This window comes from Hyalella azteca, unplaced genomic scaffold, assembly GCF_000764305.2.
Source record: "Hyalella azteca isolate HAZT.00-mixed unplaced genomic scaffold, Hazt_2.0.2 contig17278, whole genome shotgun sequence".
Classification (NCBI taxonomy): domain Eukaryota; kingdom Metazoa; phylum Arthropoda; class Malacostraca; order Amphipoda; family Hyalellidae; genus Hyalella; species Hyalella azteca.
In genome coordinates, this window is record NW_025947067.1 from 1 (window position 1) to 26,876 (window position 26,876).

Here is a 26,876-nt window from a genome sequence, read left to right on the forward strand (position 1 = left end):
TGACACGAGTTTAGATCTATGAACAAGGCACGAAATGGAAAAGAATCGGCGACAGGCCACATCAGGCCTACACTTCAGAGCCGACATCACTATGTGTGAACGGAGACCTATCAAATACTAACAAAGGAAAATTATCTATTCTTTATTGAAACCATTTCAGAGACCATAATCACCTTAACCCTCTACTGTCGGACGTGAGTAACCGGAGCAATATTGTCACACAAGCCTACCCAAAAAGGATACGTTGCTATTGAGCGCAAAATGACTTGCACTTATGGTTGCCGCCACGTACAACTTTAAAATGTTCTCTGTTGCGTACAAACGTCCTCAAGTTGCTCCACTCAATAGTTAAAGTATAATTGTATGTTCCCGGAGAGTGACATACAGCGGTAGAGGGTTAGGATTCAAGAATTCTAGCTAATGAACGATGTTATTAGAGACGAAAAGTTAATGCAAATCAGGTTTAAACCTGAGCCTAATTCAATTATTACGATCTCATGTACCTGATTCAGCAATAAAAAAAGGGACGTAAATTGCATTCTTAAATTATTTCAATACAAAATATTACCTTATACTGTAAGATGATTTGTAAAATCTTTAATGGAAATATAGCTTACTTTTCGTCTACGATTGCGTTGTTCGCCCCTGGAAAGTTGCGAGGTGCCCGGCTTCTGCTCAGTGCCCGCCGCCGAGACTCCATCGGTGGAGGGTGTGATCTTCGGAGGCGGATACAGATCAGGATCTTCCAACACACGTCGCTTTGCTAACGTCAACTTGGTCGCAAAGTGTACCATCTCCAAACACAGTGTCTGCACACAATAATTACACTGTTAGAAGAAATAACAATTAAAATAATTGTACAAACGTCGTATTTATAATAATCATTTCCGTTTACTGATGCGCATGAGCGTAAAATTTCAGTCCACTCGTACCAAACTGATATTTTGTAGCAACATAATTTAAATTCTCCCCACTAATTCTAATTTTGCTTATTTATTTCTGTAATAAACCCCGAGAACAAACACCTGTGCTAGCGATAAAATTTGAAACGTCATAATTTAAAAAAAGCAAACCTGTGCGTTGACAACAGGCTTATTGGTTGTGATGCCGCGACGGAGAAGATCTTCCATCCTAAGCAGCGTGAGCTCGTGACGCTGATGAGCCTCAACTTCAGGAGGTACGAGGTCCTCTGAATCCTGCAAGTAGCTTCTGTTGCCTGCTAGGTTTTTATTTGTGTCTCCAGAGGAAGAATTCTTATTTTCGGTAAGGCTGAGGTTGCCACTGAGACCAGCCGAACCCAGGGTCGAGGCTTGCTTTGGTGCGGCGGAGCCACAGGGCGGCGCAGCGCTCGCCCCCAGCACCGACGGCTGAGACTTGCTGCGACTCACAACCTGAAGTACATTTGCAATTGACACGTTAATTCACAATTGACACATTGAATCACAAATAACATATTTCCCAGCATCTACACAATTTTTTTGGTATAATGACTTATATCTAATTCCAGAAATCTGATTCTAAAGTGATTGGTTTACCGCTCAATGAAGAATAAATAGTTAAACATATGTACATCGAGAAAAAGGCAGAAAAGTCGCTCGCTTCACGAACAACGGGGTGCAAAATTTTCCCTTTCCTAATAACAGTTGAAAGACAAAATTTGCAAAATCTATCTTAACGAACGTGGAATGAAGAAAAATAGCTGGAATAGTCTCCCAAATTTGAGACTTGCATCTTATTTAGGACGAGAGTTATGGTTCCAAGAAATAGTGAATAAACCTCATATGACTGGACGCGGCCTGACGGCGGGACCTCAGCCTCTTTACAAGCAATTGACACATTGATTCACAATTAACACATGACTCACAAATGTCACATTGCGATGCACAATTGACACACTAACTCACAACTGACACATTTACAGATGACACATTGACTCACGATTGACACAATGACTAAAAATTAACACTAGTCTCAAAAATGACACGTGTCTCACAAATGACATGTAGACTTTGAATTCACACATTATGGCAGATTTCACACATTCACTTAGAATTGTCACAGACACGAAATTGCTCTCGAGCTTCCCTGTATTTTACTCGGAAGTGACAGCAAACAGCACCAGCATTTATGCATTACCTCAGGATTTAACAAGAACTACCTACCATGATGTTGACTATATCAGGAAACACCTGATCTCGTAATCACTTCGAGATCGTGTGATTCGTGTGAATCGACTCAGAATTTTTGGTTTAATTATTTTCGAAATCGCTAGCACACCAAGCCTGTGTTCACAATTTGAATTACTAGTGAACAACTCTGGTGTTGCCTTTCAAAAAACCACGCATACATCGCAACTACAACACCACGCATATATGGCTAGCAAGAAATTGTGCTAAGACTTAATGCGAGAAATAGACATAACTAATAGGATGATTTTCGACGTTTCACTGCAGAAGCATTTGATTGAACGCTGGAATAACGTCGCGCTGGTATATATTTCTCACATTTCAAAAAGGTATTGTTGATATTGCAAAATGGAAATTCATGATGGAGTACAAACGTATCGATCAACCCAACTGTAACACGATCGATTTGTCTTAACGCTGCACTCATCTCCACAGATTATTCATAATCAATCATGGTATTCATGCCCTGAAATGTAGTAATAGGCAGCTAATAAAAAGGCTTCACTTACAACTTACAATTGAGTACAATTAACTGTGGGTACAACACCGAACACTATATCAGAGATTAGAACCCTGGAAGTAAGATAAGTATCTGAATCCTGGTAGAATATTAGAATCCTGGTTATATATTAGAGTTCTGATTAAATATTAGAACCTAGTTTTACATACCTGCTTAAATCCATTGGTAACGGAGAGTAGCTGCTGATGTCTTATCCTCTGTCCCCGTGATTGTTTTCTAGGATTTTGCTGGCAGATCTGCTCATATTTCTGCAGTAACTGCATCTGCCTTCTCGACTGCTTGCTTTTACTCTTGCTAGTTAACGAAAAATTAGGTTTTTGCTGTTGCTCTTGTGCTTGCAAGTTCATTTTCTGCTTTTGGCGTTTTTTCTTCTCCTCTTGCATGCACTCGCTCTCTGTCTTCTCTCTCTTTTCCCCGCTTTCCTCTTTCTTTGGCAGGACAAACTTGCCGACGACCGGGTCAAAATTATCCGAAATGCCGTCGGATGTGAGGAAGACCAGGTCACCCTCCTCCACAAAGGTCATGGAGCACGTCAGGTTGTTGAGTTCAGGGTTGAGTCCGTCCACTGGCCCCAGGGCCCCCAGGGCGTCCCGCATGTCCCGCATGCTGTGGATGTCGTGCGACGCTGCAGGGAAAAAGGGACGTGAAAGTTTCTGGGATGTCACAAAATTATGACTTGAAGGCTGCAAGATCCCAAGGAGTGGATAGGGATTGTGAATATTATGGGAAAAATGAGGCATGAATATCATGTGACATGTGAGGCATAAATGTCATGGGATAAGTGAGGCGTGAATGTCATATGATAATTGAGGCGTTAATGCTATGGGACAAGTGAGGCGTGCATGTCATGGGGCAAGTATGGCTTTAATGCTATGAGGAGTGCATGTCATGCGAGGCTCGAGGGACACTGAACGAAAATGTCGTGGGACGCTAAGAGGAGAGTGAGAAGTGAATGTCGTGTAACTCTAGAAATAAGTGGAACTAAAATCTCGCGCGACAGAAGGTGAAGTGGGATGTGTACGTCGTGCAACGCTGAAATTTCCTTCCCCAAGTGAGCAATGGGTGTCATGCGACGAAGGTGATAATGTAGAGGATAGCATTGGGCGAAGTGGCAATTGAGACATGCGTGTATCCAGTTGGTGGCTATGAAAATTAAGAAACGTGTGTGATACCTTTGTGACTTTCGAGTGAAAATTAAGAGGTGCGTGTATCAAGTTAGTAGTATGTATAGAAAGTAAATAACGAGTATGTTTCCGATAAACAACTTTTATTTGATCAACAAATAAGTTTCGTTGAACATTTATCACTCAAAAAGATCGAGATGAAGGCACATTAATAATGATGCACAGGTAGATAAACATAACACTCGTTTTATTCGACACCACTTACACGAAATTTTAGCGGCTCTAATTTGAAATCTGGTTTAATAAAGTCAATTCACATTGCGCAATTTCAAAGAAAGTGAACTCACCTTGCGTGATCTCCCTGACTCCGTGCTGCTGGGAGTAAACGTACGCCAGGGAGTCGCCCACGTTGCACACGCACACCACGTACCGCCCGCTCTTGCTGCACAATAACATTTGCTTTATCATTAATAATTCATACATGTACGGAACTCGAAGAATTATCAACTTTAAAATTAACAATTTCCACATGTATGGAATTTAGAGAATTGTCAATTTACAATTAATAGTTCATCCATGCAGGAAATTTGGAGAATTATAAACTTTACATGACGACATGAAACTGGGCTTGTCTAACATGAAGCATCTTTCTACGAACGATGCCGGTCTAAAAACTCATTATACACATGCTAACTAGATGCAATACTACCTCGGATAGACATGCAAACTATTGTGCATGTAAATGATCACTATTCAACAAATACCTAATAGCTAAAACTAATGTCGTCAGCCTTCAATAAAAACGATCTATTTTTCTTTTAAATAAAACTATACCTTAAATTTCTAGTGAGATCTAAACATTTTAGTTCCTATGTGTTCACCGAACCCTACAAATAGTAGTTCTGACCAGTAGTACTATACGGCTCTTGTGGACGAGTGGCGAGTCAAGTGTAATATCTGCTGAATGGCGACACATGTGTCATGGACGGTAGATGTTAAATATGGAGTAGCGGACAGAATAATAGAGTAACGGACAATAGTACGAAGTAACGGGCAGAATAATGGATAACCGGGCAGAATAATGGATCAACTGGCAGAATAATGGATCAACGGACAGAGTAATGAAGAGGTAATATGAGCACCTGACGGGGGCGACGATGGCAGCGGTGAGGGTGGTGAGCTGACCGCCCTCCTGCAGGATGAGGTTGTGCGCCGCGTGAAAGCTCCTCAGCAGCGCCACGAATAAATCCTGTAACAGTACACGACATGATAGTATACATATTGTGACTTTTATTTATATGAGTACAGTACACTTTATGTTAGTACACGTCCAGAGAGTTTACTTCTTGTGAGTACACATCTTGTGAGGGCACTTTATGTTAATGTACGTTCTGAGAGTACACGTCATCCGAGTACATTTCTATGACTACACGTCTATAGGTACGCGTCATGCACATGTACTTAATGTAAGTTCACGCCATATCAATACACAGCATGCGAGCACATCTAAGAGTGCACATTTGGCGAATGTGCATGCGCCATGTGAGTACTTGGAGTACGTATGCGTGTTATACGTACCCCAAGTACTCGTACTGTGAGCGCGTCACTAGCATACGCCAAGCACCAATACACATAATTTAGTAACTGCAATAATTTAATTAACAAGTCCGTGATACTTACGGTGGTGGTGCGCGGCGGGTGCGCGAGCGTGGGCGAGAAGATCGCCGCGTTGAGGTGCGCCAGGCATCCTTGCACCGCGCACCGAGCCGCCAAGCACGCCTGCGCACAAATCAAAAATGAAAAATTCTAGGAAAATCTATAAATATATCTACAATTTAAAAGCATTTATTCCTTTTTTTCCAGTAATTATTTAGCAAAATTTCCTCAATCGGTTTCGATGAGAACTTCATCTCAGGGTTTATCGAGGCCATTAAAAATATCGGGAGCATAAATTAACCTGAACAAAAAAAAACAGGTACCGATATTTCATCTGCGTGAGTTAACATTCAGAAGTTCTGTCAAACTTTTCAACTTTTCAGTCTAACTCACTCATTTAGGAGCTAATTTTTCTTCATGTTCGTTGAAAGTTTTTCTTTTGGCTCACTAAAATTACATATTACTCATTATAAAATGCTAAATAAAACAACTTTTAAGAAAATGAAATTATTAAATTTTGCTGCATCTCTTCTATGGAGCTCACCTTCTCCCCCCAGTTCACACCGTCAGCAAGAGCCAGTAAAGCGCTGTTGTAGCGAGCTACGACCCCGAAAGAATCAGCGATGGGGTTTCCTGTGTTAAAAAAAACATTCCGTAAATATACAAGTATAGAAAATAACTTCAAAAAGTTCGCCTCAAATTGGCCGGTCAGACCAAAGTGCGTCGTACTTGATTTGCGTAACAGTGACATTTTTTCGTACATAATGTACAATATTTTCATACGTGAGGGAGATGATTACATACAGCGCTTCTCAATGCAAACTTTCGTCCTTTCCCATGAGAGCATGGGAAAGTCCTATCGCCCTTTCCCTATAGCATGCAAAAATTCGTCCTTTCCCATGAAATTCATGCAATAACAATTATGTGAGCTTATGAACATTAGGCACAGTCAAGCATATTAATGCTATGACTGTGCAGACTGCAGAGTGTGTTTGCACTGCTTGGACAACTACGATTGCGCTTCCAAATGAAAGCACAAAATTTTTTCTCAGTGAAACATTGAGTCACAAATATTCCTCGTGTAGGTAGTAAACTCCCTGTTACTTTGGACGAAACAAAGACTAATAAAAAAATTCCATACTTTCCAAAGCACAGTCCCGGACCGACCTGCCCTCTCCCGCGTGATTGGGTGGCGTTCATACAAGGTGGTCGAGAGACCAAAGGCGCGCTCGCTCGGTCTGTTCCAGTTGAGAACGCCTGCCACCTCCTCCTGCTCGCTGCGCTTGAGCGCAGGGTGTGGTGCTGCAGTGCCATCAGTAACAGATTAAAATAGGTCATGAATATTAATATCTATGCTATGTCATTAGTAACAACCTAAAATAGGTCATGAATATTACTATCTATGTCATTAGTACGTAATAACCTAAAATAGTCATGAATATTAATATCTATGTCATTGGTAACAACCTAAAATAGATCATGAATAATAAAATTTATGTCATCAGTAACAACTTATAATAAATAGGCAATGAATATGGCCTATAATAAAACTGTAATCAACTTTATTACATTTTCTGGTTTCATTACATTGAACTTTATTACATTACAGGTATCCTGCAAAGTCACCGAATCTGCCACATACGGCTGATAAATGATCAAACTGACACAGGACTATGAATCAAGCTTGTTTGAGTACCACAAACGGCAGTTTGGAAAACAGAAGGCTTTCGCGGTTCGAAAATATCAATGCTTGAACTCAGTATAATGGAATTATAATTTGGGACAAGACCACTAAGCTATTTCTAGATTAATTAATCAGGTACATTCTAGAAAAACTGCATCAGCATCATAGATGCACAGATGTCAGTCGGCTTATAATGAATGTGTTGAATGGAAGAACGTCAACTAGAATTTGGCATAGATCGTTCAAACCAGCAATGTTTACAGAGCCAATTTGATGCGAGCTGGTCAAAAATCGCAAAAACTTCATGTTTAAAAGCAGTACTTAAATCCAACATGAGAATCGTGATAAAACTACCGCAGCCAATTAAAGTTATTAGCATTCTAATTAAGCGAAACAATTTATGCATTCCTTCACACTTTAGATTTGTGTTCGTGCTGTTGTTATAAAAAGATTATTATTAATTTGAGTGATATTTTAAGAAACGAATGGCAGTGTATACGCGAATACACAGTCATGCAAATTACAAGCAAATTGGTACTACTGCGCTTCATTGTTCCAACTGCCTTCTCTCGAACCGGTGACAACGAGCTAAGAAGTTTATAACAAAGATAATCAACTCCTTAAATAATTTTATACAATAACGAACAGCACCTCTTGAATATTTAAATTGTTTGCACAGGCAAAACTATTCATCGAACGCTCAAGCGCCAACACAACAAAATATGTACGTGAATTAGAAGAAAGCATGTTGTCACGCAGTGATGCATCGTTAAAAATCAAAGTAATTACAACAACAATAACAGTTCGTTGGTGCTCCACGAAGGTAAAGACGTGCAAGTGCTCTCAATAAGGAGTGATTCTTTGAACTAGTAACAATAGTGGATAAATTCCAACACACTTAGTGGAAGAATTTTAAAAATTATGAGTTGCATTGCACACATATTCGTGTCTTTACAATTTGATTTTGAATTTTTAAAGACACATTAACGGTACCAGAAAACATCGATGTAGTTCGGCAGAAGTTGTACTTTAATGCAGGTTTTATTGATAATGCAATTCGGCAGGAATTGTTCTTTAATGCTGGTTTCATTGATAAGCATATATATAGTGATTAAACTGCTGCTTTTCTGAAAATATCTACTTTTGAAGATGGTAATTCATTATTGCAGAAAATATTAAGCAAGAATTAGAAACAACTACGGCGCTAACGTGATAGTGAACGAGCCGAATAAAGAAGCGGGAGAGTGCTCATAGGCGATTAGTTCGAAAACAAAGCAAGTCCACATGCCACAGACATGCCGGAGGCTGGTTAACGCGTTTCAAATTCACAACGAGAACAAAAATTCAATCAAAAAATTAATGAGGTCTTCCACTAACCTGAGAGCGTACAGCCCTCCACTAGATCCAGCGTCAGGAATTTGGCCCTGTGGTTTATCAAACCACCTTCGTTAGTGAGGTCCGAACCTACGACATTGTTGTTCGCTTTACACGCGGGAGAAAAATTAATATCATTACTGTTAACTATGTGAGAGCTATTAAGATTTGAGTCACCATGAGAGTTGCGAATGTTGTTGTTGAGGTTCGAGTTCGAGATTCGAGACTGAGATTTGCTGGCAATGGACTGTTGTAGAAGTTTTTGTTGCAGAGGCGTTTGGGATACCGCCCGATTTTCCTGATGTTTTTTAGTAGGTAACTCTGTCGGAGCCAACGAAATGGAACTTTGTTGTGGATGACATACTTGGCTGTCACCAGGATCACTCCTAGGCGTGGTAGGGGCGCTGCATGTCTCGGAATGGTCCACATTAGTGGGGGACATAATATGACGACCTATAGGATTGCTTCTCGTCACACTAGGAGGAGATTTCTTGATACAAGGATCATTGACAGGATTGAAATTCTGGTCCATATTAGAAATGTAATTCAAATACGAAGATGTAGGCAAGGATGCTGATGAGAATGGTGGTTCGTGGGTTACATTTAATGCTCCGCAGACAGATGGGATTGGGACCGAAGTTGACTGTTCACTACCGTCAAGATGGGACAACGAAGCTGCAGCACAGTTCTTGGAATCGTTACCATTGAACAATACCGGGTCATTACCCGTCTGTGCTCTTGCCACACCCAATTCCTCCAAACTGCCAAGACTGCCACCGCAAAACGAGGAACAGGAGTTTGATAGAGGGGACGCAGCGCTGCAGATGTTCTCACAGCTGCGAGTGCCGCTACAATCTACACCTGCGTAGGCAGTGCCGCCAATACTCAGCTCGTAAGTCAAAGGGTTGCTGCCAAACTGTATGACTGCGTTAGGAGGTGCCCGTGTGAGGTTTGGGGACAGAGGGGACGGCGCTTCCCCGCGCCAAGAAGGCACAATGCACTCCAGAGAATTTCCGTAGGCTTTTCCACTAAAATCTGATGATTTAAGCCCAGTCCTGCTTTTATCGTCACCTGAATCATCCCGCACAATAATATTGTTGTTCTTACTCTGTAAATCTTCTTGAATTGATCTTATATCAGGCTTGGTTGCCATAGAGGGCCGCCTGAAGTACATGGCCATATCACTAAATGGACTCTTACGTGGAGGCGGTCTCTGACACGTCACGTAGGCGTTTGGCTGATCGTCAGGAAGGCCGGCGTCTTCGTCGATGAAGTCCACATCTTGATCTGAAATATTGAGTGTGGGAGCGATGCAGTTCACCGAAGCCAGACCCCCACCAGGGCCCGTGAAGGCTGAGTAAACTTGGCACGGCATGCGGCCGATCCGAACTGGGGGCAAGTCGTCGCAGCTGCGGCCGCTCAAGATCTGTGGCTGGGCTCCGCGAGACTCTCTGCAATAAATAATGAATCTTTGACATTTTAAAATTTGTTACTGTCATTTCAAGCATGAAACCGTTTTGACAATAAATAAATACCTTTGCCGTCATTTTGGACATAAAAATATTTACTGGGCATTCGTTTGTTCGTTCTATGTTCATGAGCACGACGCCCTCGGTTAAAAGAGACAGATTTAGTCGAAACCATATTCGTTCTTACAGGTAAAATGACGCGATAATTCTTGCGTGAAACAATTGCGTCATCTTAATCAGCCAGCAATGCTGCAATATGTAAAGATGCAACCACATTGGCGTGGAGTGAAAGCTAAAAATTTTGTATTACATTTAACATAACCGTGCCTTTACTATGAAAATGCTAAGGCGTCAGAACCTCAGAGCGTGTCTCGTAAGTTAGCAAAAAAAAATTTCTTTCTGAAATGGCGTCATCTGGACTAGCGTCATGTTGTTGTGTAACAACATTACGACGTGTATATTTAAAACTAAACAATTTCCTTCTTAAAATCACATAATCTTATAAGAGGCGTTTTACCGTGGCGTAACAACATTACGTCGTGTAGTCAGTCAGAAGTCCGAAGCAAGCAGCAGCAGCTGCATCGTTCTCGACTACAGTATATTGATCAAGACCAGCGCTCGTCAGACGCTGGCTGACCTTGTGGGCCACGCGCTCATGCTACCGAGCTGCGAGTCTGCAGCTTTCAATGCCATCACTAAAACTGGTATTTACCATCAATGCCCTCTTCCTTAGTATCTGACTCATGGTCATCTAAAACATTAAGATCACAGCCACTATTGTTATCGCATTTGATATATCAGGTGTTTTAATATTATGATAAAGGTTGAAGCCCCTTTCAGTATAGACACAGATCTCGCACTAGGGTCATTATATTCGTCAACAGGAACGTCCGTATCACAAACATAATCTGCATGCCTTTCCCTCATTTTAACTTCTGTAACTTCTGACCAACCAAATTAAATTTTATTCCACCGTTTTAATAGTTTAGAACATGAACAAATATCAGCAGTCATCCTCCACCGAGTTAAGCATCATAACCTTAGCATTCCGTATATTCGTATATAATGACCTTATACTACTTTCTTGATTTCCTTCTTCCTTGTTCCTTATCTGTGTTACTATTTCCTTGACGTCTTCGCGATTTCTTGGCGATATTAAAAAAATGAAATGTTTTAGATTCAGAAAATAAAAACCTAAATCCTAAAATTTAACCAAAAATTCCAAATTTTAACATTTATTTTGGAAAGTATACATTTTTAATCGTGTATTTAATATATTGCGCAGGCAGATGCAGTAAAGCGTGTCGGCGCCAGACGTATACCCGTATCAAGTTAGGCGCCCAGACCGTACGATAATTGGAGTGAATTCCCTTCAATGGGAGAGTGGCTGCCGGTCGTGAGGTGCATACCCTGCACAGATATCATAGCTTCGATTCGCTTTCACCTCTTACATGTTTTGAGCCCAAAACAAAATAGACGTATATAATACATCATTTGCGCGAAGAACAATTAGTAAACTCATATGAAAATTTCAAGTTCATTCGTCCCATTTTCAAAACTTATAAATAAACTATAAAAAAACTAAATAGTTACACAAACAATCTAGTTATTCTCATGCAAACAATTCTAAACGAACTAGAAGTGAACAAAGACTATTCTTGCTAGAAACGGTGAAATTATGTGTGTCATCAATTAATATTCAACTGATTAGTCTGGTTGTTCGTAAATACTCCTTAGTAAATGAGTCAAGAGTAGTCTGAACTGAAGTGAGCTCTTACGACATTTAGTAGGACGCATATGCAGGCAGTATGTAGGACGCTGTCGCTCTCCTAACCACAACATTCTCACCGACCGAATTCTCATGTCTGTACGATAGCACCAAGTTCACAATAAATTTCTAGAGTTGCAACCATAATATTGAGGAAATTCTGTTCTCAAAATAACCCTCTTTATGTATGTGGAATTAGAGCATACGTAAGTCGGCTCGAAGAAAAATTCTGTTTGATTGAAAGGAAGTGGTTATCAAACGGCTGAGCGCCCCTCAACAGCTTACTCGAATCAATCACGCGCTACTTGACGCTAAGCCTTGAACTGGACACTGAAAGAACGTACGAATATAAAACACAGTAACACAGGCGGTGAAAAATAATCCTTTTGATCGTATTTTAGCTTGAAATAAGGGCCATTATTCACATGAAGAACGTAGTGTCCAGTTCAAGATTCGGATCGTCTAAATGGTGTCTTTGGTTTCGATGCACACTTCCGCACTTGGTTCATGCGCTAAAATACGTTTTTCGAGCCCGATACTGATAGGTTAATATAATTGAAGCTCTGAAAGCTACCCTTCTCTTCCGATATAAGCAAAAAATTCCGTGTTCAATAAGTTTTGATAAAACTTCAGTGAATCAATAAAAAAATGCTAACAATTAAACGCACTTACTGACGTCACATGGATAATAGCCACCTTGTTAGGGCAAAGTGTTAGTCACACTTGACTTGAGCAATAGATGGAGCACTCCCTGAGATAGTCATGTTCAGGGTACTCTCATATTTTAGCAAATTCTTTATAACATGTATCGTCAAACAAAAAATAAGGAAATTTATTTTCTGTAACATACATCAGTAATCATGGCGCGGGTTAGCGGGACAGTTTAGAGAAACTTTAGACTTTAGGTCATATGCTGCAAACGCAAACAACTCTAGTGGACCTATAATAGCAAAACTTTATATCGAGAGAAGCAAACCTAAATCCTTTATAAAATGAAGTTGATCCTTTCAGCCAGATAATATATACAGTGGTAATTCTTTGTTAACATTAATTTTACTAACAAAATTACATATACCACTCAAATGTCCATTTGTTTGACTAATGAATTATTATTAATCTCTCTTCAATTAATACCAAGATTTGTTTACATTTTTGAGTATAAGGAAACTTTCAGGAGTACTTCGGAGTTCGGTGTCTGTTGTGCGTGCTGCCCTGCACCGTGCAGGGCAGCACGCATGAGGCATGACCAGTTAAGGGCTCCCAGAAACTCGCATCGCTGACTTCTACTAGCCACGGGAGACTCCAAGGCCAGGTCACGCTCAGTTTGGTATACATATCTCTTTCGAACGTTACCATATTTTAAATTTTATAACTTCACATCTATCACATTAGGTTATTAATTCAATTGCACGAGAGATTGTCAGCTATTTTTTACGGCCACAAAGTATGAAAACGCACGCTAGTGCGACAACTGACAAAGAACGGATGAGTGATCGGATGTGTTGGGGATTGTTGGCGTTGATTGGCAGTTGAGAACCGCAACCCCAACAGGAAAACGCTTCTTGAACCACCCGCATGCGCTAGTTTAAAAGGTTGTAGTTTCTTCCTGCACGGCTAAAATCCTGTTAAAAGCCTGAATAGATGTAAACTAAGAATAAGAGATGAATATAGAGCACAGAAGGCTATGTTTTACTCACCCAAGGAGATATTTGTTGATGAAAGTGTCTGGTCGTGATGGGGCCAGATGCTCCCTTCCGTCTTTCCCATTGCTCCCAGGATGGGATATGTGACGGAAAAGATCTACAAATTTCTTTTTAAAGGATGGTCCTCCTTGCGACCCGTACGCCCCGTTTCGACTCATATTTTGGAAGTCGTGTTAAACTGCCCACGATACCTAGTCGGAAGCCTCTTTTATTGTCAAGCAAATTATTCACCGCTCACTTCCGCTGTTTTGAACTACTCAGCTGAGCAGCGAGCGGGTAACGAATTCTTTGTTCACAGTCGATCATTATGAACGTAATTGAGATCGTTAATTGCTTGTCAGGATAATAAAATCCTTCTCAACGATGTAGTATCACACAGTTTACATATTCTCATCAACTCCATACAACCACACACTCACAAAACTGAAGCATTACTGATCGCAGACAGCCAGGTGACCATTGCGAACGCTCTACTCGCACGAAGATTTGGAGGAACTTGCCCGAAAAATAATGAAACGAACAAATAAAAATCAAAGAAAACGACGGTAATTCTGGAGTAACTTAACAATTTGACCACATCTAAAGGGCTTGGGATCTCTCTGCATCAAAATAAAGCATTTCCAAGTTTTATTAAACAGTTCAGTTGTCGTTCTTTATACATAGAATGTGAAAAACCACTGATGCTGAACATGGCACAACAATTCTTTCTCAGTTGTATAACATTATCAATATAAATGAAAAATATTTTATTTATTGTAAATAGTAAGGTAAATGAATTACCTGAAGGTAAATATATTGTATAATATATTTTTCAGCACTGTGAATTCGTAGAAAATCTTTTAAATTAAGATGTTGTTGAAAAATCCCGCTAAAATAAAATCAGATTCAATATGACAGCGCTTCACATAAGGTAAGAATCAATATACTATTTTGCTCTGAAATTAATTTTATACAGAACGCGAGTGACAATCATTAGATTTTTATAATTTATTGACGATTGGTTAATGCGTTTTTCTACTTTATTCACATTTATATGATATTAAAAGTAATTACTCACAATATATGACAAATTTTGCTTATAATTATACCATTGAAAATTTCATTTACATTAACATCCATTACACCATTTAGTTCTGTACAGGATTTTACTTGCGCGCGATCTGCGTGCTGTATTAAAAATATCGTAGAAATGGGAAGATAAAATAGATAGAAAAAGACAGTTAATTGCTGTAAGAGTTTAAAGAATTTTTCAACGGCAGTCAAACCTCAAGATTGAACGACATTTTTTTAACAGATACGGAAGTATGTTATTTGTAAGATAATATGAATCGGTAATACTCAATAAAATTAGTTGTTTGGAAGAATATAATTATTTATAATACGATATAGAACGTGCTTTTTCCGCAATATTGATACAGCTCGATGATACAATGAATTGATTAATTTGATGTATTAACACGTTAGAGGCTGAACGACCCACCGGTGGGCTGCAGGTTTTTTTCGGACAAATTCTATAAATTTCTGCACCGGAACCTACAAATTAACTAGTATATTTTGAATTATAGGCCTTTTTATCCGCGAACTTGGCCGTTTTTAGGCCATCTTAATTAAAGCGCCGGTAGGTCGTGTCGCACTTAACGTGTTAAAATGAATTCAAAGTGCTTCGTAACGTAATAATTGACAAATAAAGTAAGATGCAGTGACATTTTAATAAACAAATAATACCTATGGAATAACAGATCAATTTTTTAAGATAACATTTGAACATGTTTATGAATTAAGATACTGATTTCTTGAAGGTGACTGGAGGCTGATTAAAATTATTTTAAACTTTTATGTAATATGGTTTCTTAAACATAATATTTCGTCGAACTGTTTCATGGATTCTGAGCCACAAGCATTCCATTAATTGCAGCAGTTTCCGGTGTAATTACAGCATCAACCTTCTTCGTTATTTTGGCTGGGCTCGAGCTTAATTGGAACAACATTATCGCCTTGTACCTTATCTTCAGCCAGAGTAGGAGGAGGCGTACGGCCTGGGGAAGAAATTTCGGGGAATGAATGAAAACTTTTACCATTGTTACACTTCATGGAATCATTATTGTTATTGTTGCTTTTGATGTTGTTATGGTAAGGTAGTGGTATGTCATCATGAGCTCTATGTAGACCTGCCAGAGTCAACTGACGGCTCATCTCTTGCTTTAATTTGGCCTCCAGACTTCGCTTCTCCAACAAACGTCGGTATTGCTCCAGAGTTGCAAGATCCAGAGTCCTGCTGGTCTCCAGAGCCCTGAACGCAACCATAGCTTGAAGATCTAAGGTCGTATGTTCACGTGTGGTGACATTGTTTTCGGTTTCTTCTGCCTCTATTTTGTTAGCTGAGTTGTCAATGGATCTCGAGCCTCCAGGACAAGTGCCTGATGGTGTAGGGATAAAACATTTTTGTGCAGCTCCCTCTGGAGCTGAAGAATGTAATGGCTCGACTGAACCGCGCTGGAATTCAGAAAATCGCCAACTAAAAGGTTCATCGTGAGATTGTAATAAATGTTTTCCAATATCCTGTTTTGCAACATCGTTTGCAGCATCACTTTCGTCGGTCATGGATTTCTTGTTGCTGAGATCCGTGGGCTCAACATCGTGATCAGGTTCATATTTGTTTTCTTCCTCCTTCGCATTAGTTTCAATTGATCCTTCTCTTGGTTCATGACTTTCAACTGTATTATCTTCTGTCCTGTCTTCGTTTGAATCAACGCTGCTCTTTGAATCATCAGCCGCGTTGATATCTTTTCTTCTGAGTTCGGCCTGCTCGTGTCGGGATTTAAGATGTGCCACAAACGCGTGGAAGGAATTCTGATAGAGCAGAGATGATGGCGTCAGCAGCGGGTATCTGATAATTAAAATCAATTTAGTTTTTTTAATTAAGGAAAAAAATTTGAACAATTCTGAAAATGATAAAACGATATATCATTTTTCTAATCAAAAGAAGCTCAATCAAATATAAATCAATGGATATGATACTAATTAAGAAAAACAGTCTGAGCAATGTTAGAATAATTAAACAAAATAAACTTATAAAATATCGAAAATTGACTAAGTTTTATTGTACGGAATCATCGCATGACACCTAACAAGAAAAAATACTAATAAATGACACTGTGGGTGAAATTACCGTGGACTTTTCGACCTCCCGTTCAATATTTCCGCTACTCTAACCTCATTTCCTACCAATTAAAATTTAACCTTATTCCATTCAATGTTAATTGTAAATTCCTGTTGCTCTCAATTAGATTATGCTTAACTTATACATTTTAATCACCTGAAGTCGTGAGCTTCTTCACGGGAGGAAGCAAAATTCTCATTATGTGGGCTGAGGCTGCGGGGGGAGGAGCAGGATGGGCCTGGGGAAGTGTCACGTGGAGGCTGATGAGCATAGATGAGGTGCTGAGGGAATCGCACATCAGTTTTTTCTTGGTGATGAGGAGGAGGAGGGGATGGGGAGGGACCGGAGGGAAGTGAGTGGAGTTTGGCCAGCAACTCGGCCGGGTAGCCCTGTTGCCCCGCGGCGGCGGCTGCAGCGTTCATGCCTGCGAGTGGAAAATAGGGAGAGTTGAAAATAAGACATGCTGAAATACAAGATAACGGCAACACATAGGATAATAGGTGAAGTTGAGAACATGAGGCGCAGGATGTTGTGATGATAGGTGAAGTTGAGACCATGAGGCGCAGGATGTTGTGATGATAGGTGAAGTTGAGACCATGAAATACAGAATGCTGTGATAATAGGTAAAGTTGAGAACATGAGATAAGAAAGACCAAAAGTGTCAATAACAGCTAGATAAGATTAAAATAGGTCTCGTCAAGGTTTAGTTGGAAAAATGGAGCGTTAGAATCAAGTAGCCTTAAAAAAATGCAGTATTGAAAATATACGGTGTTGACAGCATGAGATATGGAAAACAACGTTTGCCGACAACAGGTATCCTTAGAATCAGATGGTGTTACATGTTTGCCGATACTGTTAGAAGCAAGTGATGGGTGAAAACAAGTGGTACTGAAATTGTTATAAAAGCAAATATATATTTTGGCGGAACACAGGTAGCGTAGATAATTCGATAGGATAAGTAGAAGTGTATTAAATTTCGATTACAAGATATGTAGCAGACAGACAGACAGACAGACAGACAAGAAGTGAAGTTAAAGAGAAGTGTTGTAAAAAGTTCAAATCTATGGAAAAAAAAGAAGATTTTCAAAACACAAATTGTCGAAAAAGAATTTGTTGCAGAGAAAAAATGAAGAGAAGTTGTCAATAAAATAACTGTAAACCAATGCTTATTGACGGAGGTTATTGTGAGCATTTTAGAATGAGCTCGAATTCTGACTTTCCATATAGTGAACACTATTTCACTTCCATATAGTGAAAACTACTTCACTTCCATATAGTGAAAACTACTTCACTTCCATATAGTGAAAACTACTTCACTTCCATATAGTGAGAACTACTTCACTTCCATTTAGTGAGAACTACTTCACGTTGTTTATTTATCTAACGAACATCGCTAAGAATCGCCTGAAAAAATCAATTAATTATAAATTCATACGTGCAAAATTTTAATCACACTACAGAATGTATAGAATCCCACCCTTCTCCTAGTTTATACAATGAACATCGCTATGAATCAGCTGAAAGCCTATATTAATTATAAATTCATCCGTTAATTGTATTTTGATAATAATAATTTAATAATTTTAACTTAGAGACCCACCCTTCTCCTGCTTGCGCCATTTGGCTCGCCGGTTCTGGAACCATACTTGGATCCTGGCCTCTGTCAAGCCGATCTTCATGGCCAACTCTTCTCTGCGAGGCATTTATCAAAATTTAGGTTAGGTTTGTGATTACAACACATTATTCTGTTATTTCTCTAGGACTTGTATTGAAAATAATATAGGTTACATGATTCATTGATATGTACAAGTTGTGAGATATATGTATTGAATTTAAATTTGTATTGCCAGTGTCACGTTAAAGATATAAATACATTCAATTTTCAATTAACACTCGCAAGCAATTTTTCATTGAAGAATATAAGACTATAATAACCTCCAGTAATCCAACCAACAAATATTATTTTAGATTCATAATAGTAGCTCAACTTTCGAATTTTCTACTTATTATATCCTAAAAAGAAATTTGTTATCATTACCTGGTGACGACATCTGGGTACTGCGTCTTGATGAAGACCTGCTCCATCTCCTCGAGCTGCTGGGTCGTAAAGGTCGTCCTGTACCTCCGCTGCTTCCTCCTGGGCTCCTCCAAGCTCGGGGGGATGAGCCTGAGAGGCCCGTGGGGCGGCAAGCGACTGCCACCCATCACACCCAAGTGCCCGCTCGGAAACTTGTCGTGGGACGTTTCAAGCCGAACGCCCATGTCACGTTTCGCTTCTCCATTGTTGTACAAACTTTGCTCACTGTTCATCTGATCGAAATGTCGCTTAATACCGCGGTTGGTTTCACTCATAGACACCTGATGGAGTTCACGAATTCCTGAAGGAAGCTCTCGAATCCCCGGCTGGGTCCTTCGAACCAAAGATTGACGAGGTGAAATTCCGGACGCATGCGGTGGCAAAAAAGATGCCGCGGGCAACAAAGGCGGAACGAGTCGGGATCCAGAAAGGATGTTAGCTCGAGCACCGTCTAAATTTAACTGGAAAGGGAAATTGATTGGTGAAGGGAGGGATGCAGTTGGTGGCATGTCGCTGGGTCTAGACCCCATAGTTGCCATTGATCTTATTGAGGAAAAAATCGCGGCGCATGAGGAAGTAGGAATAACTTGTGAAGTAAGAGTCTGTGAACTGGAAGTGAGGGCTGGTGAGGTGGAGAAGTGGACGTCGTATGGCTGAGGAGAAGAATCTCTCCGATGGCGGGAGAAATTCAGAGGGTAGATTGAGGCTGGAAGGGGAGAAGGAGAAGAGGTAGAGGTATGTGATGAGCTGGAAGGAAAGGGTGGTGGAGTTTGTAAACGCGTTTGAGGTGACGATGGTGATGAGTGGGGCTCAGCGTTGAGGGTCGACATCACGGCGAGCATAGCGAACGTTTCAGCCTGCAACATTCATTCACTCATATAGATATGTGAGCTGATATCATTACAAAATTAGTTTTTTCCAAATTATTTATTTGAGAATCCATTCATATTTGCTTATTTACAATTTTCATTTTTTATAAATACATTCGTTGCTTGTTTGTCAGATTATTATAAGCGAAATAAACATATATAAATTATATTATATAATTTATTATTGTTTCAGTAATCTGCACTGTGGCAGAAAACTGCAGGTTTTAACGATTCTTGATTCGAACTCCAGCAGTAAAAAAATTGAACCGCAATAGCAAGTGAACTGCAATGCAGTGCGAAAAAAATGTATTTTTTCTAATTCAATCATACATGATAACTGTGCAGTATGAATGCCTGAATACTTATCATTTTTAAAATGGACGTCAATTTTGATACATGAGTGATTTATTTAATTGTTGTAGTCAAATTTACAAATTACACTTTAAGGCTTTTACGGTAAGGTGTATTTTTTGAAATTTGGTTAATTAAACATCGAACAGCAGTTTCAGCATTTCACTGTTTCAAAAGTCCAAAAAAGTAAAAATTTGCCGAAAAATTGTTATAAAAAATTAAAATGTTGTCGGCAAACCTACCTCTGCCAACTCGTGAAATTGACGACCGATCTTCAGTGGCGTTCACTCCAGGATAAGCAATGCCAAAGGAGCAAATGAAATAATATTTAGAGGATCAATTAATAAACTGAACACGAATATTTTCTGACTAAGCTTCACACAAAGTTAACTCCAACTGTGCAAATAAACATTCTGTTTTTCAAGTTAAGTATTCGAGAGAATTTTCAGTCTAAATGTCAGTTCGGAAGACTAACCAAAATTTGTTGTTGAGTAAAACCAGAAACAAGTTTCTTCACCATGCACTCACTTTTTGACTGACACGGCACTGCATCAAGGCACTTTAGGACATTTATATTATTATTATTATGGAGCGCTTTTCTGTCCTATTTATTTCATCCTGCCCCCTCAATCAAATTGTCGGTTGAACAAATGAAATACATAAAATATGTTTCTCAAAACATTCAAAGTTTGAACATTGTTTTCACCAACACCAATAAACAAGTCTGGAGTAAGCGAGCTCGTTCACAGCACAGCACAAGGTGCAGCTAACACTGGTACACTAACGTCCTCAAATCTTTCAAGTCATTCGCCCCTTCCTTAACCCATTGAGTCACGAAATGAACTTGAGGACTAAACCAGTAGATTACGAATACGTGTAAAAGAGTTTCATGTTTCGAGCAGAAGTTTCACCGCAGTGCAACCAGGCAACAAATTGAATGGCAGCGTCTCCTTTTCGAAGCTCTGAACATAATTCTCCGTTGCGTTTAGGCAGCCTGTAATGTGATTGTGGTGAAGTCTTTTATGAAGTCTCCAGCATTTTGATAGGTCGGTATCGGCTCCGCCCCCCTGTGGTCGTGCGCTATTAAACAACAGAATGGGTCCTCAGTGAGGGCCCCACTAGGGGAATTCTTCATGAAAAATTGACGCCTGCAGAGGTAAAACCTATGGATATAGAAAACATTTCAAAATATGCTTCAATCTCAAATTTTGATCAGTTGTTCTCTGTGTTACCATTTTGATAGTTAACAGTACAAGTTCTTCCAGCACCAAGCGTGACGGAACACAAGGGGGAGACAGCTCCCTGTACGGGGCGGAGCAAGACGAAGTTCAGCAGCTTATGGCGGCGCAAAGGACCTTCGCAGGAGGAGGAGCTGACGAGAATGGAGAAATTCTGTGACGATGAGAAGCTTCTGATTTCATTTCAGGCTGACGTGTTGCAGGCAAGGAAAGGTTCATAGCACTCCAACGGTCGGTCGCTTCATCATTCGTTTGGAAAGTGAATTGCAGCTCACTGATAGTTTCTCTCGCGATGATTTGATGATGAAGAGCTTCGGTGGAAATGACAACGGCAAGGCTCAACGATCGCCCAATAGCGCAAACCTGCTTGAGCGCGAAGCATTTGTGGCCATGACTTGACTTTCGCGCACACACTAAGCTTTGAATCAATGAGGTCGATTTCCGACCTACCAAATCAGATAGACTAATGAAATTTTTGTACAAATAGACAATTACAATTTTCACACAAATAGACAAAATAGACAAATGCACAGAAAATAGACAAATAAATTTTTGTACTAAGGATAAAATGCTCCATTTAAAGAACGTACACTCAGAGCATTTATATAAAATACATTTATTAATAAAAATAATATTTTTCGAAATTAGATATATAAGATTCTTTCGCTCCTATGACCTTCATTTAAGACAAACAAAATTCAAAGGTCTAAACAGAATCTATATTACTTTTTCATTGTGGCCGTCACAATAAATTCCAGCAGCCGCAAAACAACGGCGTAAAAAGTCGAGCGTCCAAACACAATAACTGGAGGAGGCTGTAAAGAATTAATGGGCTGAGCTTTATTGCAGCTGGTCACTCAAAGAAATAATTGGCGACCATTTTTTTATGACACAAGACCGTTTCTGATGAAGATAGCCGAGCGTAAAATGCCGGTATATACTTCTAAAATGAACTGGATTGTTTGCGTCGAAGCTTACGCTTTTAAATGTCAATTTGACATGAAATTTTCTATTGAAGTTAATTGTGGTTAACTAAAGACTTAAGTAATATAGCTTTATCTGTTGTTAATTTTTACCTTCATTCTAGCCATATACTAGCCAATTAATTCACTTTATCCCAACCAAAAGTTCCATTATATATTAATCATTTCATCTCATTCCCACACATACATTCTCACTATTCATTTGCAATATAACAATCTTTAAGAACAGACCCGACATAGTGATGAAGCGGCATATGTAAGTATAATAATCATCTAGAACTGGTCTAAATTCAGTAGTTTACAAACACCAAAGTCAGTTGATGGTGAACCAAGTCAAACGATCAGATTTTAGACCCCCTGTTAACCTGTCACGAAAAATACAAGATTCAGTGTGGGGGCCCAACTTGACAGAATTAGTTTTTATTATTTGCTTCTATTACTAACCCAATTATGAACGTCGATGTGACTATATAGAAGCAATACTACTGGACTACCATACAGTACATCGACCAACACATTAAATTTAGTGACCTCAACGCTTGAAAAGTAGTTATCCTCTGATATAGGGTGCCTTCTTGCATGTAGACGTGCTATATACCATCGTGAACAATTTACATGTGAAATGCATCGTGTACATGTACAATGCATAATGTACATGTGGAATGCATCATGTACATGTGCAATGCAGCGTGTACGTGTGCAATGCATCGTGTACGTTTGCAATGCATCGTGTACATATGCAATGCATCGTGTACATATGCAATGCAACGTGTATATACATGATGCATACAACTCCGGTATATTACATTAAACTCGTCGTTTAATGTAATATACCGTCGTGCATGTACATTACATGTACAATACTACATGTAAAATTCAAATCAAGGAAATGCCTAACTTTACGCAACTGCCCAATTGTTACGTGCGGAATTCCTATTGAGGATCGATACACATGATTCCTACTGAGTATCGTCACGAACAATTCAAACTGATCGAGGATCGTCAAGAACGAATAATACACAAACTATAACTCAGTACTCACTGCAGTGAGTGACAGAGAGCGCATTTTCTCGTCGACGAAAACGTGAAGTCACGGACAGACGGACGGACTGACAGGCGGGCATGACGAGCTCAACAGGGCATTTTTTCAATAAATGAGAAAATGCGCTAAAAATGTAAATAATGTATTCGTATTCACGAAATACGAATTGAATTGTATTCAGAAGCCCAAATTGTGTCAATGATTACTTAAATTAAATTATTTAAACGCTATTCGTGTTAGAACTTTAGTTCAACACTACCATCACCGCTCGTCATTACTAGACGTAAAATTACAAGTATTTTTACGCCACAGATTCCACTGAACCGAATTCGGTTTACTGGAGCGTCAAAATGTCGCGTTGTTTTAGGCAACGCTGGATAGCTCGACCAAGACTAAAACTTGGGGCGTGCAAATTGACATTTTGAAAGCCAACAATGAGATGTGCAACGTTCTAACGACGTCTACGTGTGTCTTGACAATATTTATTCATGTGTATCAATATGATGACATTGTTTCATTCAATCCCATTGTTCCATTTGTTGAAATATAATGAATGGAACACAGCTAAAAATGTGAAATGAATGGAACACAGCTAAAATATTATGAAAACAGCACTCTAAGTCGTTTTTTACTATCTTGTGGTAGGGTAAATCTTACCAACGCTGGAGAAAAAAAGTTTAAATTGCTTGGTGAATTCCATAAACATATGAACGAATTTATAACATCACTTATAAATAAAAGTGCAATTCATGAAATCCGAAAAATTCAGCCAGTAATACCCATTAAAGTACCCCTTATGATTAGGGTGAATACTTAACATACAATTTCAATCACTCCTGGATTTAAATTTTATTAACATTGTAATAAAAATAAAACGAGTAAACTATGAAAACCTGTGCACCCAGATGGAATTATAATTTATTGAAACAACATTACATTCTCTGATTGTATCAATTGAAATCCGTGACTGCTTGCAACGGTAGTGATCATAGCCAACACATATGGTGGATGCTCCGTGCCTTCCTCCCATATACACATTCGCCGGCGAGACCCCGCGGCCATTCCCTAGAGACGACCGTTTCCGCGGTTTCGGAAAGCGCCGCTCGCGATCTCGACGTCCGGACGTGACTCTTTTTTGAGAAGAAGCAGCTAAATGCAATGAAATTATTGCAAGAACTACGTATCTCTTCTTCGCTCCATGCAACCTGTACGGAACTGAAGTTCGGGCAGGCTCCAAGAGGCGAATTGACGCGAATATATGGCTTTGCAATAATTAAGCTGTGAAAAACTAGCTGTGCCAAAAAGTTACAATCCCGAGTGTGCAATCAAAAGTGCATAATTTGCAGCACGCTGTGCAAAGTGATCCTGCAAGCTGTGGAGCAAACTATACAAAAATATACCTACAACAAAATTAAGCTGCCAAAAACACGAGTGTGGCTAACTGTGTGCCTTAAAATTTCTGACATAATACCATCGATGTTGTCTCCATGGTTTCTCAATAGCCTCCGTCGGTCATTTTTTTCACCATTAGATATGTTATTCTTATAAAAAAACGTTTTTTCGACCGAGAAAAAACTTCCTATACATCTTTTGCAGCGTCGTCAGAAAATAATTCGTCTCGCATAGCAATGACCCACCAGACATATGGCGTTGCATCAACGTCGAATTAAACATTTGTTTCATGGAATTAAAGATAATTAAACATCGTTTCAATATTATTGGTCTGGTGGAGAAAGGCACTTTACTTTAAATGCATCACATGACGCCAGAGTTACTACAACTGTGACAGGTTGATCCAATCACCGCCAGCCGCTGGTCGTTATAGGTACTATGCGTTTATCTGTATATGCAGGGAATGCCGGTCATGTATGTACATGGTAGGCATTTACGCGTGTGCAGGTTATTAAATATGCAGGTTCTGCAAGTTATGGCTGTTGTGCTGGTTATGCCTGCTGTTAGCGTCATGCATGTTATGCATGTTATGCAGGTTCTTCAAGTTATGGCTGTTCTGCTGGTTATGTATGTTATTAGCGTCATGCATGTTATGCATGTTATGCAGGTTCTGCAAGTTATGGCTGTTGTGCAGGTTATGCATGTTATTAGCGTCATGCATGTTATGCATGTTATGCAGGTTCAGCAAGTTATGGCTGCTGTGCAGGTTATGCATGCTATTAGCGTCATGCATGTTATGCAGGTTCTGCAAGTTATGACTGTTGTGCAGGTTATGTATGCTATTAGCATCATGCATATTATGCATGTAATACACGCTCACTCATTGCGCACCACGCGATGCTCGTGTCCCATGCGCATGTCGTGATCACTCGAAGATGTTGCGTGCGCTAGCGTCAATTTCCGTTCACATGAAGCAATTTGTTGTTGTGTAAAGAATATTGCGTTGCTCCCCTGACAACACAATATTTATTGAAGCTCTAGAATCATATTCTAGTAACTCTGAACTATTGGTTATCTCAGTGCAAGAGGCGTGTCAATATGGACTTCAAGTGTCAATATTGTCGGACGTCGGACGTACAATCTGAATTATAATCGTGTTTTGCTGCGCTATGGTTCACAACTGCAAAAAATTAGGACCACGTCTCAAATTTGAATTTCTAATAAAATGACTCCATATGCAGCGGGTAACGTGAGGAAATGAAAGTAAAAATTGCAATGTTGATCCCAATTGTGGTGATCCCAAATTGTAAATAAAATCCAATAAATACAAATTTTAAATATTTAGATTTCAGTGAAAAATTTGGGAATTCTGAAGCAGCTTTACAATGTTACCAGTAGCAATTTCAGTTCTATTATCGTCAATCATTTAGCTCCCTCATCAATCATTCAGCTCCTTCATCAATCATTCAGCTCCCTCATCAATCATTCAGCTCCCTCATCAATCATTCAGCTCCTTCATCAATCATTCAGCTCTTTCATCAATTAGATAACATATTTCCAACTCGGACATCATGGATGGTTAGTGACTAACTACTCTCTTGCCTCAGCGCATGAGCGTAGCGCATGACGGCGCACGACATGCGTTAAGGCGTGCGCAATGCCTGCGTTATTATGCGCATTAATTACGCTCATTATCCGACAGAAGCCTGTGCATGCGTACATCATACGTTGTTGGCTGTAACGATGACGATAACAATATTCAGTACGTCGTGGAACTCCTGACCATTAAACACAATAGCATAATTATAAAGGGAAAACTATTCACAAAGGTCATAAAATGCAGGAATTCCAAACAATAGGAATCAATAAAAATCGGGTACACTTGACTAGAAATTAAGCGATTAAAATAAATAAAAATCGCTAAATAAACTGTTGAGCAGTTGAATGAATTCAAAACGGTTAATTTCTAAATTTATCATAAGAAAATTCTGTATTTAAGCAGGCCCATAAATTAGTTTCACAGGTATAATTAAGATTATTTTCGAAATACACACTTTTGTATTCGAATATCCAGCTTAAGAAACAGAAGTTGTTTATATTTTATTGCCTGTCACGAATTGCTTCTCGCAGGCAACAGACTAAATGAATTCTATCGCTCCAAGCCATCGGCCTCGAATATTTCGTACAATAAATGTTTTGTTTGATTTATAGGCCTCGTAGTCAATTACGTGACACCCTTGGAGGAAAATTTGACACGCGTTCAGCCCAATTCGATCAATT

General features: G+C 39.4%; 2 protein-coding genes across 2 annotated transcripts; both read right to left on the reverse strand.

Annotated features, from left to right (window-relative positions):
- Positions 1 to 617: 617 nt before the first annotated feature.
- Positions 618 to 14,179, reverse strand: LOC108671765 (the record flags this gene model as incomplete). Its single annotated transcript, XM_018159336.2, has 10 exons — positions 13,479 to 14,179; positions 8,548 to 9,995; positions 6,654 to 6,788; positions 6,031 to 6,119; positions 5,511 to 5,609; positions 4,973 to 5,079; positions 4,178 to 4,272; positions 2,856 to 3,331; positions 1,074 to 1,391; positions 618 to 809 (listed from the first exon to the last, which is right to left on the reverse strand). Coding segments are annotated over exons 1-10 (3,123 nt in total), but the record flags the coding sequence as incomplete, so codon positions are not given.
- A 1,018-nt stretch (positions 14,180 to 15,197) lies between these two features.
- LOC108671768 lies at positions 15,198 to 20,909 on the reverse strand. Its single transcript, XM_018159339.2, has 5 exons — positions 20,184 to 20,909; positions 18,683 to 19,578; positions 18,245 to 18,336; positions 16,801 to 17,068; positions 15,198 to 16,371 (listed from the first exon to the last, which is right to left on the reverse strand). The coding sequence occupies exons 2-5, from the start codon at positions 19,561 to 19,563 to the stop codon at positions 15,423 to 15,425; spliced, it is 2,190 nt and encodes a 729-aa protein (XP_018014828.1). The 5' UTR covers positions 19,564 to 19,578; positions 20,184 to 20,909; the 3' UTR covers positions 15,198 to 15,422.
- Between the last annotated feature and the right edge of the window lie 5,967 nt (positions 20,910 to 26,876).